General features: G+C 37.8%; 2 protein-coding genes across 2 annotated transcripts; both read right to left on the bottom strand.

Moving 5' to 3' along the window:
* Positions 1-335: 335 nt before the first annotated feature.
* Positions 336-7,180, bottom strand: LOC130437026 (protein NLRC3-like). Its single transcript, XM_056768129.1, has 6 exons — positions 7,101-7,180; positions 4,533-6,422; positions 4,278-4,451; positions 4,015-4,185; positions 3,203-3,249; positions 336-1,860 (listed from the first exon to the last, which is right to left on the bottom strand). The coding sequence occupies exons 2-6, from the start codon at positions 6,368-6,370 to the stop codon at positions 1,340-1,342; spliced, it is 2,751 nt and encodes a 916-aa protein (XP_056624107.1). The 5' UTR covers positions 6,371-6,422; positions 7,101-7,180; the 3' UTR covers positions 336-1,339.
* A 678-nt stretch (positions 7,181-7,858) lies between these two features.
* LOC130435660 (zinc finger protein 271-like) lies at positions 7,859-12,175 on the bottom strand. Its single transcript, XM_056766439.1, has 4 exons — positions 11,764-12,175; positions 10,051-10,988; positions 9,606-9,909; positions 7,859-9,446 (listed from the first exon to the last, which is right to left on the bottom strand). Exons 1-4 carry the CDS (start codon positions 12,173-12,175, stop codon positions 8,602-8,604), a joined length of 2,499 nt encoding a protein of 832 aa, XP_056622417.1. The 3' UTR covers positions 7,859-8,601.
* Positions 12,176-18,181: the final 6,006 nt, after the last annotated feature.

Raw genomic sequence — 18,181 nt, 5'->3', positions numbered from 1 at the left:
AATGATTTAAGATATTAAAATATTACAATATTTTGTCGTAAGAACTTTCTGGTAAAAATATAGCTTATCAACATGATGATGTAGTTGATGATGCTCATATACTGCTTCAAAGTGGGAGATTGTAAGTAAATGTAACTAACACAAGAGCACTTATTGTTTGCACATGTTTATTAACATTAAAGGCAAAATAACTGGGCGCAAAAGGACACATATAGATCTGGATCTTCTTTAAGTTTGTCTAAATATCATTTAGTAATCGTAATGTCTTCTGGCTCATATCCTTTCCTCCGGAAGGTGTGCGCTATACATTGAGTCAAAAATACTATATAAATGTATACATTTTGCTATTGTATTGTGGAGTGACACTTTCATAAACTTTTCCACGCTCCTCTGATTATATTCTTGATAAATTTTACAATTTCATAGCACAACAACAGCGATGAGCAATAATGATAAGCCTCATACTCACAATAAAAATAATAAAGTCATCATAAAGATCATAACACATTCTTGGAGGCAGGAAGGCGATTCCTTCACCTGAAATGTTTGTCTTTATCCTGAAATGGAAGGCGAATGTTTGATCACAATTATTAAGAACCACAGTTTCAACAAAAGGCAGTGACTGTAACATCAAGCGTATTTTGCAGTATTACACACGTATTAATACCGATTCACATGGCCCCAAAAATATTTCAAAAGAATGGTCTTCTCAGCTGCCATAGTTCAACTCTTGCATCACCAGAACCAGCTGTTCATCGCACCACCGCTTACGTTGAAAAAACGTTTTGTCTGGGCTGAACACAGCCCTGTGAACACATCCTATTGAGAACTGATGACACTGCGCATGCGTGTAAGTTTTTAAGGTTCATAAAAAGCTTGCAAGCCCGATATATTATCAAACATCAGAGGTGTGACACTGTGAAACACATTTGAAATATGTTTATGACTTATTTACTGTCTTATCACTGTATGTACATCCGATCGGTTTACGTTCTGCTAGAGCGGTTCTCAAGTTAATGGGAAACTTCACCCAAAAAGGAAGATTATGTCATCGTTTACTCACCCTCAGATTGTTACATAACTGCATAAATGTCGTTGTTCTGCTGAACACACAGAAAGATATTTGGAAGAATGTCATACTCCCAACAGTATTTATTTTCCTTACTATTGCAGTAAACGGGGAATGAGATCTGACGTTCTTCCAAATATCTTCCTGTCTGTTCGGCATTGCAAAGAACTTCTGCTCCACACAATTTAATGGACTATAATTTGTCTGTTTGATATTAAGACAAAAAAAGACGGTATGTGTGCTTTTCAGTTGTTTCTCACAGCATGTTGTTCAATGTGAAACAAGAGACACAGAGCACTTACACACTCTTACTCCAGCATACAGAGGCTCAGTGAATGTTGTGTTGAATGTGTGTAAGTGTGTGAGTGTGTGTGTGTCAGAGATGCTGTAGAAGGATACAATGCCGGCCGGACAGTCCAGATACACTCCTACTCTATTAGATGGAGGTGCAGAGATGTCTTTGTGTTTATTATTGTGCCAAGCGCTGTATCTGTCACCGATACAGAACATAGCCCACGACACATCATTGTAACCGAAGCAGCAGATATTTCCTCCATCACGACTGATTCCTTTATATGTCATGGCTACAACAGTCCACACACCCTTTTCGGCCTCCCAGTAACAGCGTCCAGAGAAACTCTCTTTAGACAGAACCTGCTCATAGTCCTTAAATCTCTCTGGATGATCAGGATACGGCTGCTCATCTTCCACATGTGTGACCTTTCGGTTCCCATCAGACAGAACCAGACGGACACTCGCTGTGTTTGGGTCCAGTGTGACATCACGGGCATCTGGACACAAGATAGGAATGAAATCAAATACAAGTGGCAATAAAAATTGAAGTTAAATATGTGACTGAAGCAAGAAATAAAAGCAGTTAGCTCACTGAAATTCTTTGGTTTAACAGGAAAGATTTTTACAATATTAGCAAACTAACGACATATTTTCATTGTTTGCTGAACTTTAAGATTTCAGATATTCAAGATCTTTAAAGTCACAATGAAATCAAAATTTACAATTCTTGTTTTTTATGAAATATTGAAGTGTTCACTTTAAATGACAAAATTGGACCCAACAGTTTTAAAGCAATAGAAAATTGAATAGGTAAGCCACTTAACCATTGGCATACTCCCACTCCAGTTGAGTCTAGACTTTCTGTGTTTTTTTATTTTATTTATACGTTATTGGAGTTTTGTTTTTGGCCAAAGGTCCTGTTGGCTTGCTTATCTGGGAGACTTCCATCATAACCTCATATAATAAAGTTTCATGATCCAACTACAATCTTACAGACCTCATGTTCTGTACATGTAAGTCATACACACTGTGAATTCTGATGGTCAGAAGACTGTATGTTCACGCACACGTCACGAGTGAGTAAAAACTGACAAGTGTGCGGAGCTGAGGCAGTGATACGTGACACAATTGTACGACCTGCCGATTTCCCAAGCAATCGCACAAAGTTCTGCGGCGAAAACATGGAGTCAGAAGAAGAGATTCCTTTCTTTGTGGCAGCAATGGCTTGCGAAAGAATAAAAATAAAATAAAAGAAGAGTTGAAGAGCAGAGAACAGCATAGACTTTATGTTCTTCAAAAACAACTTGAGGCATTAACGATCACGGAAGATATCATATCAATCATAGCGTGTCACGCAATAAGTTTGTGTAAATAGTAACTCCTGATTGGTCTCAGATCTCAGATAGATCAACAAATTGGCTCGTTCTACAGCATGTAAAAATGTAACCAGTGAAGTTTTTAGGATATTGTGCTCCAGTTTTAATGAAGTTTGAACATTAAAGAAACACACGATATGTGACAATCGGTCATTATGGGCTTTAGCCAAAAACTACTGTCTTTTAAATATTTGACCAAACCAAACGTTTCATAAGTGAAGTGACTTTTTAAGTAATATTTTAGGACTTTTTATGCCTTTAATCAGACAGTAAAGTGGAGAGTAGACAGGAAGTCATTTTTTAGATGGCAGAGGAGCGAGATCGGCAGAGGACCGTCGAGAACGGATATCTAAAACGGGTCTCCGTGAGCGAGTGAAGTGTCTCTTTACCACAATAGTAATTCACAACAGGTATGTGTGTTCACAACGATCACTAGTTTCACAATAAATAAACTAGAACTTACACTTTCTCAATCCTGGTGTGATCATAAAATCTCCTCCGTGATCCAAACTACAGAGAAACAAATGAAAGCACAATGCAGATGGTAAATGTTTGATCCACATTTTAAGTTACATTTTAAAAAATGAAGACACTAGTAATTTCTCCACTGAACAGTTTTACAGGTAATCTCACATCAGTTGAGCTAGTCGGCATATAGACTGCTAATGACCCTGAACACTCTGTCTTAACAGTTTTTTTATTGGACTTCACAGAACCCTGACGTGTGTTTATTTTAGCACTGTTTCATATGAATGCACACAGCTGGCTAAAAAGACCCTTTTCACACTTGTGCATTTGGATAACCAAACTCCTTTGGTTTTTCACGGCATACAGTGCGACGTGGTGAATATGAGAGTAAGGATTTGAGCTTGATGCTTTAGGTCAGTGGATCTCAACCTTTTCATGGTCTTGCCCCCCTGTAATGCAATTTAAAGAACTGCCCCCCCCATCCTGTACATTACATAATATGATGTCCAAAAAAACGTTAGATATAGTTTATATATACACAATATAAAGAAGCAGGAAATAACTGTATAACTGTGGGGACAGTCCACAGGCGTAATGACTTTTATACTGTACAAATTGTATATTTTATCGCCTAAACCTAACCATCATAAAAAACGTTTGCATTTTTAGATGTTCAACAATAGCGTCCTGTAAGATTTATAAGCTTGTTTGCCCGTGGGGACAAGAGTCCCCATAAATTGGTGTATAAAAACAAACGCGCACACAGCACAGGACAGCAACTGTTAGTATTAGTGTTGTGTGTCATACTTGAGTTTGTTGAGTGTGTAGTTTGGATCATCTTGATAAGCGAGCAGCTGAAGTGTTGAGTGTTGTGGGTGATTGTAGCTCAGGTCGAGTTCTCTCAGGTGTGACGGGTTTGAACTCAGAGCTGAAGCCAAATAACAACATCCTTCATCTGTCACCATACAACCTGATAACCTACAAACACACAACAACAGAACAATCATCTATAGATTAGATTTTGTATATTAAACTCATCAGCCACTCAGGAAAATTATACTGTTACAAACCTCAGTATCTGTAGATGACAGTTTGTGTTCTTGAGAGCATCAGAGATCAGCTTCACTCCTGAATCCTGAAGATCATTGTTACTCACATCAAGCTCTCTCAGAGGAGAATCTGAAGATTGAAGAGCTGAAGAGATGATTTTACACGACTCAACTGTGAGATTACAGTCAGCAAGTCTGAAAGAGAATAAAACTATTTAGAGAAACTTCACTAGTCACTTTCAGTCTCTTCACTGTAAACATGACTGTAATACTCACAGAGCTCTTGTGCAGTTGTTGACAGCTGGTGTGAGTCTTCTTCTGCCCTCCTGTGTTGTGTTGTATTTCTTCAGATCAAACTCATCCATCACCTCCTCTGACATCTGAAGCATGTAGGCTATTGCTGAACAGTGAGCAGCAGAGAGTTTCTTCTCTGAGTGTTTGTCTGATCTCACAAACTCCTCAATCTCTCTGTACAGAGTCTGATCATTCACTTCAGACAGACACAAGAACAGATTGATGGATCTTTCAGCTGACAGACCATCATTACCCTTGATTTGATCTTTAATGTACTGTGTGGTTTTCTTGATGGTTTGTGATGTGTCCACTGTGTGTGTCAGTAGATCCTGTAAGAGTCTCTGATTGGACTCCAGTGAGATGCCCAACAGAAATCTCAAGAAAAGATCCAGATGACCAGTTTCACTCTCAATGGCATCATCTACTGCACCTTCAAGCAGATTCTGCACTGATGCAAAATCCTTCAGTCCCTCCATAGTTTTACTGACATAATAGTGAAACACGTAGAACGCAGCGAGGAACTCCTGAAGACTGAGATGTATGAAGCTGTAGATCTTCCTCTGATGACTGACAGATTCCTCCTTAAAGATCTCAGTACAGATGCCAGAATACAGCGAGGCGTCAGTGATGTCTATCCCACACTCTCTCAGATCCTCCTCATAGAACATCACATTGCCCTTCATCAGCTGTTTGAAAGCCACTTCAGCCAGTTTCACAATCACTTCTCTGTTGATCTCTGGATCTCTCTCTGGATCATACTTCTCATTCTTCATCTTCATCTGAATCAGCAGGAAGTGGATGTACATTTCACTCAGAGTTTTGGGGAGTTCTTCACTGTGATCTTGTGTCAGGATCTTCTGAAGCACAGTGGATGAGATCCAACAGAAGACTGGTATGTGACACATGATGTGGAGGCTTCTCGCTCTTCTAATGTGTGACATGATTCTGCTGGCTTGATGCTCGTCGCTGATTCTCTTCCTGAAATATTCCTCCTTCTGAGCATCATTGAATCCCTGGATTTCTGTCACACGCGTGATGTATTTGGAGGGGATCTGATTGGCTGCTGCTGGTCTGGAGGTGATCCAGATGAGAGCAGAGGGAAGCAGATCTCCTTTCATGAGGTTTGAGATCAACACAGCCACTGATGAAGTGTCAGTCACATCAGAAACTTTTTCACTGTCTGAAAACATCAGAGTCATTCTGCTTTCATCCAGACCATCAAAGATGAACACAACTTTACACTCCTCATAAATCTTTGAGTCCACATCTTGAAGTTCAGGATGAAAGTCCAGCAGAAGTTTGTGAAGACTGTAGCGATGCTCTCGAATCAAGTTCAACTCTCGAAACGGAAGCAGGAACATGAAATCTACGTCCTGATTGGCTGTTCCCTCGGCCCAATCCAGAATGAACTTGTGCACAGAGACTGTTTTTCCAATTCCAGCGATGCCTTTAGTAAGAACACTCTTGATTTTGTCTCTTTGATGTGATTGAGCTTTAAAGATGTCATTGCAGTAGATTGGAGTGTCCTGTAAGTCTTGACTTCTTCTGGGCTTTGTCTCCATGTATGAAACCTCATGTTCTTCATTCACTCCTTCACTCTCTCCCTCTATGATGTACAGCTGTGTGTTAATTTGTTGTTTGATTCCCTCAACTACACTCTCAGACTTGTTCTTCATGATGTTTTTGTGTTCGTCTTTGACTCTTAGCAGAACATCATCCACTGATTCATCATGACAATCCTGCTGCACATCTTCAGTCTCCTCCAGCTGGTCTGATTCTGTCCGGTGGTGAGCAGAACAGGTAGAATTGGATCCTTCCATGACTTTATGTGTCAAACTTCTTATCTGGACTGAATCTGATCAGAACATTCTTCTGCAATCATGTTAATGGATTATGTGAGATTAGAGGAAATATCCTGCACACGATTATTAAATTGACATATGTGCTTTATTCCACGTGCACAAATAACTGCTCCAATTTTATCATTTAAAACTTTAAAGAACAAGAAGTTTTCTTCAGAATAACCAGAAAATATTTGCAACAAAATCACGAAAATGTTTCTACATACATTTATTTCATGTGAAAAGTTAACACAAAATAGAAATCAAATTTGTATGTGTTAAAATTTGTAAAACAGATAAAAAAATGTTAGTGTACACTGTGAGTTTATAAAAGTTTCGCTTAAATGTGAAATATGAATAATTATTGCTCATAAACGGCTGTTTAAATAATACACTTCATTGAAATGAGTCGAACCAGAGACATTATATGCGGATATTGATCATGTCTGTGAGGTTCAATCGATGTGTATCGGAAAAATAAAAAAACATTCGGAACATGATTTGTTTTTATTAACTTCTATTAAATAAGAACTAATAACACGTCATTCTCATGTTAAAACACAACTGCTGCTAACACTAAAGTGAGGGTTTACTTATTATTAACGGTAGGATACTTACAAAAATATGAGTTCTCGTTTGCAAAAATACAAAACCTACATATCATATCAAGTGGTTTAAACGATGATGTAGGAATTAGTTTCGTACTTACTGTGAAAAGCACAAATAAATCGTAAATTCTGTTTGTTTAGTCTTCTTCCTGCTCTGCAGATATACTTTCACTTCGTTCGCTCACTTCAGACTCCACAGACATGCTGCACATTAAAGCTACATCATCTCCCCCTGGTGGACAGTTGTAGTACAGCTCATAAACCCGTCAGTCATGTGAACAAGAGGTTACGAACGGGACCAATTGCACTTCAAATATATATTTCGCAAAGATGGTTTATGCCATGGTTCAAGCGTTCGTTTTTCTAATAAGTTTGGTTTAAGTTAGCTTAATATGTTATAAAAGGGGCGTGGAAACATGATTCCTTATATATAAAACATATTCGAGTCAAGCTTTAGATAAATACATATTATTGTTACAGTGGTTGTTTTTCCCTCTAGCCAACACATTTACCCCAAGTATTATACTAATACTAATATACTAATATTAGGCAAATTTAGCTTATATGTACAGTTTATATTTGGACTTCGTAAATGATCTTCTTGTGTCTTTGTTTCATTTTCAGAGCATAATCTGCCCAACTAATGTCGATTTTGGAGTGTAAGATGTCTGAAAACGGAATTGTTTTGACATCATTGTTCAATATGTTACTGAACATAAGTAATAATTACTTTTTAAAGCTATTAATATGCACTTGTAAATGCTTCATGCTTTTGATAAAAACATTGTAAATGTTTAACTATTTGAGTCAGTTTGAATGATTGAACATTTTATTGTAAGTGCAACTGCTGCCGTTTATTCAAATGAAATACGCTTGGTCGAGGCAACGCAAAGAATTGTGGGTTGCATCGTCCACATTTATAAAAATCAACTATGAAATCTTCTGAATACTGAAAAAAGTATCCAGGTATTATTTTTAAACTTTGTATGGCAAGAACAAAAACCTCCTGCCTTTCTTTATTCTTAATAACACATTCTAATATGGGCACATGTTGAATCAATTATATCTGGAAATGTAAACAATGCTCACAATCTTTCACAGAACAACAGCTGCATAGTCACATGTTGTCCGTCCATCAGGAGGAGTTGAAAACTGACGGTGGAATAGTGGAGAATATCCAGAGAGACATTCTGTGTTAAACAGAAGCATCATGTTCACCGGATACAGGAAGAACCAAACTCTAGTGTACAGAACATCTTAAATTTCACAGAAATAATTTGATCTATTGTTAATGCAGTACAAGTATAAGAAAATATCAGTAAATGTGATGGGAAAACAAGTACAGAACATGAAACGGAAAGTGGAAAATGACCCAAATTGCGTATCAATATGAAAGAACCCTTCACAATTGAAGTGAACTGTCTAGCATGTATACAACGACACTGAGACTATTTCATCTTTGAGACATGTTCTTGAATATTTTATCAGCATTGTAAACCTCATGAAGTAGATCATTATAATAAGTCTGTTTTTCAAACACAACAACATTCAACGGCAATAACTGAGTCAGGTGATCAGTTCATCAGACCATCAAAGTAAACACTATGATGATTCCAGTGCAGTTTGTTCTTCAGCATGTTTCTTCTGATGAGAATTTAAACTTCTTAAATAAGTGAATCTCTCTCCACAGATGGAGCAGTGATAAGGTTTCTCTCCAGTGTGAACTCTCTCATGGGTTCTCAAGACATCTGGTCGAGCAAACGTCTTGTCACACTGAGAACATTTGAAGGGTCTTTCACCAGTATGAGTTCTCTTGTGATTCAGCAAAGCGTTGTGTCGAGTGAAACTCTTCCCACAAACACTGCATTGATAAGGTTTTTCTCCAGTGTGAATTCTCTGATGATCTCTGAAATGACGTGGATCAGAAAATCTCTTTCCACAGTGAGAGCAGAGATAAGGTTTCTCTCCAGTGTGAATTCTCTCATGAGTTATCAGATTATATTTATGACGGAAACGTTTCTCACAGTGAGGACACTCGTATGGTTTTTCTCCCGTGTGAATTCTATGATGAACAGCCAGATTTCTTTTGCTGCTGAAATATTTGTCACATTCACTGCAGTGGAAAGGTTTTTCTCCAGTGTGTGTCCTCATGTGAACGTTCAGATTAAAAGATGAGCCAAAACTCTTCCCACACTGCTGACAGTGAAAGTGTTTCTTGTCTCTGTGCTCTTGTGAATGAAGTTTCTTCTCTTGTAAGGTATGAAAGCTGATGTCACATCTGGTGCAGGTGAAGAGTTTCTGTTCTGTGTGTTTTCTCTCATGTGTCTCTAAACGTATCTGTGAACTGAATGTCTTTCCACAGGTGATGCAGGAAAGAGTTTGTGCTGTCAGTCGCTGTTTTGATGTAGAGGCCGTTTCTCCATCACCACATGAAATACCGCTCTCATCTGAAACAAACACAACAGCGTTAAGAAGAAGCTCCAGCACATCTGAAACTACATCAGTGTCGACTGAGAAATGTTTTTGTAGTTTTCTTAAGAATTAAAAAAAAAAACTTTTATGAAACAAGAAGTCACATGAGAAATGTCATAAAAGATAAAACATACCTGAAGGAAGAAAAGAGTCATCCTGATTGTCATCATCATTGTTAAGTTCCTCTGATTTGGGTTTTTTTAACTCTATCACGTTCCCACCGTCGCTCATAGGTTTCACTGAAGAACACAAATCATCTTCATCAGTCTGTTCTTCCTTTACTGTGGGTTCAGTCTTCATCTCCATCAGTTTCCTGCAGTCCATCAGTGTGACAGAACACATGTTCAGTGGTCTGGTGTTCAGGATCTGCTGTTCTCCAGCGTTACAGACAGAATCCAGAGACTCTGTGGAGGTTTGATCAGTAGATTCATCCTGATTCAAGGTGTGTTACTGACCTTATTTTCAATCTGCTTCACAAACCAGTATGACTTACTTTCTTTTTCCGAACACAACAGAAGATATTTTAACAGATTATTTTAAGACCTTTAACAGATTGAGACGCTATGATGATTCCAGTGCAGTTTGTTCTTCAGCATGTTTCTTCTGATGAGAATTTAAACTTCTTAAATAAGTGAATCTCTCGCCGCAGATGGAGCAGTGAAAAAGCTTCTCTCCAGTGTGAACTCTCTGATGGATTCTTAAGGCATCTTTTCGAGCAAATGTCTTGTCACACTGAGAACATTTATATCGTCTTTCTCCTGTATGAGTTCTCTGATGCATTAGTAAGTTAGGTTGTTGATTGAAACACTTTCCACAAACACTGCACTTATAAGGTTTTTCTCCAGTGTGAATTCTCTGATGACGTTTCAAATTGTTTTTATGATGGAAGCGTTTATCACAGTGTGAACACTGATAGAGTTTCTCCACAGAGTGTGTTCTTATGTGGTCCTGTAGATATTTTGACCGCTTAAAGGCTTGTCCACATTCACTGCACTCATACGGTCTCTCATCGGTGTGGACACACATGTGTCTCTTCAGATGGGATTTGTGGTTGAATCTCCACTCGCAGTGAGGACACGCGTACGTTTTTTCTCCCGTGTGAACTCTCTGATGAGCAACAAGACATTGTTTGAAGCTGAAATATTTGTCACATTCACTGCAGTGAAAAGGTTTTTCTCCCGTGTGAATTCTCTGATGAGCAATGAGACTTTGTTTGGTGCTGAAATATTTGTCACATTCACTGCAGTGAAATGGTTTTTCTCCAGTGTGTGACATCATGTGAGCATTCAGAGGAGAAGAGAATACAAAACTCTTTTCACACTGCTGACAGTAAAAGTGTTTCTCATCTCTGTGCTCTTGTGCATGATGTCGCTGATCTTGTAAGACTTTCTCTTCTGTGTGCCTCCTATCATATCCCTCTAAATCTTCCTCTGTGATGCAGGAAAGAGTTTGTGCTGTCAGTCGCTGTTTTGATGTAGAGGCCGTTTCTCCATCACCACATGAATCACCGCTCTCATCTGAAACAAACACAACAGCGTTAAAGCAGTAGTTCACTTTCAAAATAAATTGTAATGATTATTTGTTCACCCCGATGTCATCCAAGATGTTGATGTATTTGTTACTTTAGTCGAAAAGACATTTTTGATGAAAACATTCCAGGATTTTCCTCCATGTAGTGGACTTCTGCACTGTGCTGTGTTTTATCTTTTCTGTTTTTCCTGTTTGCCCCTGTAAAGCTGCTTTGAAACAATACACATTGTGAAAAGCGCTATATAAATAAACTTGAATTGAATTGAACTTCTCTCGACTCCAAAAGGTTAAAGGTCAAAATGACAGTTTCAGTCCAGCTTCGAAGGGCTTTAAACGATACCAGACGATGAGTAAGGGTCTTATCTAGCGAAACGATCGGTCACTTTCTATATATAAGTATATTCTTCATAAAAACAAATGCACCTCTTGCTTCATGACTTCATGTAATACTTAACTACGTCGAAAAGTCACGCTTGACGTAGACGGAAAAACAGAGTCAGTGTTGAAGTCCACTATATGGAAAGAAAAATTTTTTTTGACTAAAGACACAAATACATAAACACTTTGGATAACATGGATTTATTTTGAAAGTGAACTACTTCTTTAAGAAGAAGCTCGAGCATATCTGAAACTACATCAGTTCTGACTGAGAATGAGACTTTTCACAAGTAACAAAAAAAAGGTCTATATGAAACAGGAAAACAAGTGACAGTGAAATATTATTAAAAAAAATATATAGGGTATAGGGTATAAAGTCATCACCTTCATCAGTTTTATCTTCCTCTAATTTGGGCTCTGTTTTTATCTCCAGGTTATTGCAGTTCAACAGTTTACCTGAGGAGATAAAATTATCTCGTTTCTCATCTTCATCAATCTGTTCTTCCTTTACTGTGAGTTCTGTTTTCATCTCCATCAGTATCCTGCAGTCCATCAGTGTGACAGAACACATGTTCAGTGGTCTGGTGTTCAGGATCTGCTGTTCTCCAGCGTTACAGACAGAATCCAGAGACTCTGTGGAGGTTTGATCAGTAGATTCATCCTGATTCAAGGTGTGATTACTGTCACACACAGTGTCCTGAGCGTCTGTGGGGTTTGTGTCAGTATAACAGAGTAAAGTGAGGCTGAGCTCTGAGTCCTGTGTGTGTCTGGACTTCTGTTCAGAGAGGAAATACATTGAGATAAAGATATAAACTATGACAGTGAGATTAAAAACATTATTAAAATACAAACATTTAAAAACAGTGTGAGTGATTGAGGTAAATGATGATGAATGTGTCCAAACCTCTGTGTTGAGTTCATCTCCTCTTGTCCTCAGCTTTTCCTCCAGTAACTTCACCTCTTTCTTCAGCTGACAGATTTCTGTGATGAAATCATCAATATCCAGCATGGACAGATCAGTTCCCACTGATTTACAGCACATCTGTGACGTCATCGTCAACATCTTAACACAAACACACACACACACAACACTGTGTTTAAAACACTAAAGAGAGAAAATCAAAGTGATGTAAACACGCAGCGCTTGATGTTTGTCTTTCTTTCTTTCTTTAGTGGGTTTATCGGCGGACTGAAGAGCTGCAGAGCGACTCCTGCTGGACTGGAGACACATCACACTCAACACTAGACTCATGACGATCATATTTAAAGCTGTGAATCCAAGTTCACTTACTTCGATTCGATTATCTTGTCCTCCAGTTCTTTTATTATGTGTCGTTTTGGCTCCCACGGTCTTTAATAATAGAGCTCACTTTACGCTGAAATCTTTTTTACATTTATTCATATTTACAAAACAAAAGGCTGTTGAGAAGCAACGCAATTTTCTGTTATTAGATCTCAAAGCGCGTATTATTGATGTAAGATTTCAAGTAAAAAAGAAAATGTTCTTTAAACTCTTAAGACACTGATGAATGTTGTGAAATGAAAACGCGTCTCGCTTCAGAGAATCTACTCACGTAAGTCCTGTCACTTCTGTCGTGCGCGCGCTGTACTGAGATGGAGGCGCGTGCTCATTTTCCCCTAAAGCAGAAAGAAAAGTTTACACAACAGAAAGTTTATATGTTGAATTAATTTGGAAATAAGCGACACAATTTCCAATGTTGTGACTAAAACAGGCACATTTAAATACCAAGTGTTTAATATGTATCAATTTAATGTTAATATGATTTTGCAAGTCACTATTAAACTAAAACAATTAATTACTGCCAAGCGAACAAAAGTTTGTTGTAAGAAAGGTCCTTAGACGTTTCTTACCTTTCTGTCTCGTTTTTTCAATGTTTTAAGAACGTTTCTTGTTTTAGTGGGTGTTAATTCACAAAGAGATTGTTTGAAGACACATGATGGAAATAAAGTAATATAAATAAAAAACCCCACTGTATTCTACAATATTCGGCCTCCCTCCCACTCACAAAAACAAACAAATTCTACCCCCAAAAGTAATTTTTGAGCTTGACAATATGGTAAAAATTAATTAAAAGAAAGTGTAATTAATGAGAAATATATTGTGTTTACTCTGGAAAAATTGTCCGTAGGGTGTGAGTGGGTGAGTGAATGAGTGAGTGTGTGTGCCCTGCGATGGGTTGGCACTCCATCCAGGGTGTATCCTGCCTTGATGCCCGATGACTCCTGAGATAGGCGCAGGCTCCCCGTGACCCGAGGTAGTTCGGATACAGCGGTAGAAAATGGATGGATGGATGGATATTGTGTTTAGGTCTTTTTATGTATTTCAAGCTCATTTTGGTCTTTTTTTTAAATAATTCTTAAATCATGAGCCCCCCTGCAACTCAGATGGGGTCTCCCTGTTGAGAATCACTGTTTTAAGACAAAGTGATGTTTTATCCTTTGTCTTATCTGTCAGTATACATAACAGAGGATGCGATGAAGATTTGTCTGCTGCTGAACAAATTTGATGTTTCATTTGTTTAAGTGCTTTACACTAAAGGTTTTAATTATATTTACTCAATTTTATTTGTCATAATAAATAAACATAGTTACTCAGATCTTCTTAGTTTTTTACTTGTATTCACTAAAGGCATAAGGTATATTTCAAAGATCTCACTGCCTTTAAACATACTAAATATTTTAAGTGTAAAAATGTTTTTAAATATAAATAAATATTAAAACTGGAATTGATTTATACACATTTTATATATACAGGCAATTTCGTGAAAATGTAAACCTTACCACGAAAAAAGTCTGTTTTACCATCGTTTTTTAGTATGGTATCAGCACAGATTTGATGGTTCGAATACCAATGAGATCTTTCTTCAAATTTGTAAAGCATTTGTTGTATTTTAAGTGCATGATGTTTCATAGTCAGGCAAGTGGCATTTTCAGGATTATCACATCAATAACGCTACATATTCCTCATAAATGGACAAATGAATATAAAGTTACAAACTGATGTTCTATAAAGAGGCATCACTTCTCCATTCATTGGGTTTTCTTTCTTCAGGATTGTGCATTTTATTTCACAGAAATCCTACAAAGTGCATTGTCTCCCAAAAACCGTGTCCTCTTTTTGTCACAAAATGTTTTTTTTCTTTTTTTTTATAGACTGAAGTTACTGATGTTTAGACTCTATCAACAAGGGTTCAGTAAAACATAAACAGATGGTTCAATATAATCATAACAGATTCATTCTCTGTGCATTTTTTTTGTCACGTCCATAACGCTGGAATTGCCCATACACAGCCTTTATTATTCTGATATGTTTTATTTAATATGTTGTCCTTTATTTATAGCACCTATTTTATTGCCACCTTATTTTGTTAATATTTGTCAAATGGTTAAGCAATAAGTGGACACAAATCGAGAGAGATCTTCTCAGTTCAACTATCGTAAATGTTTTCCAGGAAAGAAGCCTGACCATTTTTTACAGCTCAAATGTATTATGCAGGAAAACGTGTGATGGAAAATCAATTTGAAATGCAGGAGGAAATCTCTAAAATGGCACTGCAAAAGTGCCTGGACAACACATCTCTGTTTTTATAAATAAATAAACATTAAACAGACAACAATTGTTCTCATCTTCTTTTCAATTGTCATTTTTAAATGGTTAATGTAAGATTATTAAGTGGTATCGTGTGAACTTTTAGTAAAAATTGCTCATGTTCTGACTTTCACCTGTCGCTGCACCTGCCTGTCTTTGACATGGTTTCTTCTTGAATCTTAAATGTCCTTCTGCTGTGACTTTGTGCCAGTTTCACTTGGGACAAAATTCTGTCTAAAAATAAATAAACTTCTAACTTAATCATCGATACTACTCAAATAGTATATTTAATGGCAATAATTTCATCTGAGGAAAGACAAAATCATTTAAACGTGAATTTGTTTTTGGACATTGTAAATGAAAAATGATGTAAGACTCTATCATGCATAAGGTTTGTTTATTCAAATGTACTATTCTACATCTTAAAATTCCAAATGTCAGAACGCTAACATTCTTAAAACCCTAACGTACATTTTAGCCTTTACCACATTACTACAGTAATTGAGCCTTTAATCTTTGAAACAACAGGAAGGAAAAATAACATAATGATTTCTATTTTAAGCGGTGCTGGTGCATCGTGGCAGAATAACACAACCAAGCTTTCGACATACAAAAACATATTTCATAATTAATTTGAAGGGGTGATTCGCCGGAAATATGTTTTTCTTTGTCTTTGGTGTGTTATAAGTTTCCCATGCATGTATTAGACACGTAAAACTGCAAAAATGTAAGGGTCTGAACAAAAGATGTATTTTATCTAGAAGTGACTGCTCACCAAGACCTGCCTGAAACATCTCGTGTAACAACACCCGGCCTCTCAACGTCAGCTCGCAACACGATTTGACTAAGACCCCCCAAATCTAAACACAAGTAAGGTGGGCTGTCTTGTAAATCTCATTGTTCCGTCGCCGGCGCAACCATGAATATAGTAAGAGGCGTTACATTTCCGAGCAGTATTCGATCAATCACTACGCACTATTTAACTGGCCAATCATAGCACACCTCGATTTTCACAACGATGAGTTTTGTAAAATATCAGCACATTTCAGAGAGGCAGAGCAAACAGGAGATACAAACATGCACGATATGTGGAAAATACAACTTATTTTAACCTTAAATCCTGTATACACATTGTATTACATCTAAAGCAAACAATAATATTCGACTGTTTGTTGATGACCCGTAACTGCCTTTAACAGATGATGATACGCAATGATGATTTCAGTTCAGTTGGTCTTCAGGATGTTTCTTCTGATGAGAATTAAAACTTTCTAAATGACGGAATCTGATGCTGCAGATGGAGCGGTGAAATGTTTCTCTCCGGTGTGAACTCTCTCATGGGTTTTCAAGACACTTGAGTCAGTGAACGTCTTGTCACATTTGTTAGGTATTTTTCCCGTGTGAATTTTCTGATGTCTTGTAAAATTATACTGACGATTAAAACTCTTTCCACAAACACTGCACTGATAAGGTTTTTCTCCCGTGTGAAGACTCTGATGAACTCTTAAAGTACTCTGATCAGTAAAGCTCCTTCCACAGAGAGAGCAGAGGTAAGGTTTCTCTCCAGTGTGAATACTCTGGTGTTTTTTTAAAGGAGATAGTTGAGCAAAGCTCCTTCCACAGTGAAAGCAGTGATAAGGTTTCTCTCCAGTGTGAACTCTTTCGTGGATTTTCAGGACACTTGAGTCACTGAACGTCTTGTCACAATAAGAACATTTAAAGGGTTTTTCACCTGTATGAATGCTCTGGTGCTTTTTAAGAGCTTGATGAAGACTAAAACTCTTTCCACAAACACTGCATTGATAAGGTTTTTCTCCAGTGTGAATTCTCTGATGATTTGTTAAAGGAGTTAGTCGAGCAAAGCTCTTTCCACAGTGAAAGCAGTGATAAGGTTTCTCTCCAGTGTGAGTTCTCTCATGAGATGTCAGATTATGTTTTTGAAGGAAACGTTTATTACAGTGTGAACACTGGTAGAGTTTCTCCTCAGAATGAGTTCTTTGATGTAATTTTAGAAAACTTGACTGCGTAAAGGTTTTTCCACATTCACTGCACTGATAGGGTCTCTCATTGGTGTGGACACGCACATGTTGCTTCAGTAGGCAGTTGTGGTTGAATCTCTTGTCACAGTGAGGACACGCGAACAGTTTTCCCCCAGTATGAATTCTGTGATGAATAATAAGATTTCCTTTGGTGCTGAAATATTTGCCACATTGACTGCAGTGGAAAGGTTTTTCTCCAGTGTGTGACATCATGTGAATCTTCAGATGAGAAGAGGAGCTTAAATTCTTCCCACACTGCTGACAGTGAAAGTGTTTCTTGTCACTGTGCTCTTGTGAATGAAGTTTCTTCTCTTGTAAGGTAGGAAAGCTGATCTTACATCTCCTGCAGGAAAAGTGTTTCTGTTCTGTGTGTTTTCTCTCATGTCTTGCTAAATATCCTTGTGAACAGAAATTCTTCCCGCACTGCTGACAGTGAAAGTGTTTCTCGTCTCTGTGCTCTTGTGAATGAAGTTTCTTCTCTTGTAAGGTAGGAAAGCTGATGTCACATCTGGTGCAGGTGAAGAGTTTCTGTTCTGTGTGTTTTCTCTCATGTGTCTCTAAACGTCTCTGTGAACTGAATGTCTTTCCACAGGTGATGCAGGAAAGAGTTTGTGCTGTCAGTCGCTGTTTTGATGTAGAGGCCGTTTCTCCATCACCACATGAATCACCGCTCTCATCTGAAACAAACACAACAGCGTTAAGAAGAAGCTCCAGCACATCTGAAACTACACCAGTGTCGACTGAGAATGAGAAACTTTTTGGTCGAAGTGTGGCAAAAATACATTTATGAAACATCAACTCACATGACAGTTTAATATTGAAAAAAGTAAACAGACAAAACAAACCAGAAGGAATGAAATCATCGTGATTCTCTCCTTCATCAATGTGACGTTCTTCTTCTGTGGTTTGTGTTTCCATCTCCATCAGTTTCCTGCAGTCCATCAGTGTGACAGAACACATGTTGAGTGGTCTGGTGTTCAGGATCTGCTGTTCTCCAGCGTTACAGACAGAATCCAGAGACTCTGTGGAGGTTTGATCAGTAGATTCATCCTGATTCAAGGTGTGATTACTGTCACACACAGTGTCCTGAGCGTCTGTGGGGTTTGTGTCAGTATAACAGAGTAAAGTGAGGCTGAGCTCTGAGTCCTGTGTG

Source organism: Triplophysa dalaica, chromosome 2 (genome assembly GCF_015846415.1).
Source record: "Triplophysa dalaica isolate WHDGS20190420 chromosome 2, ASM1584641v1, whole genome shotgun sequence".
NCBI lineage: Eukaryota > Metazoa > Chordata > Actinopteri > Cypriniformes > Nemacheilidae > Triplophysa > Triplophysa dalaica.
The sequence above is the reverse complement of the archived record's forward strand: the minus strand, read 5'-3'. Positions and strand labels throughout refer to the sequence as shown.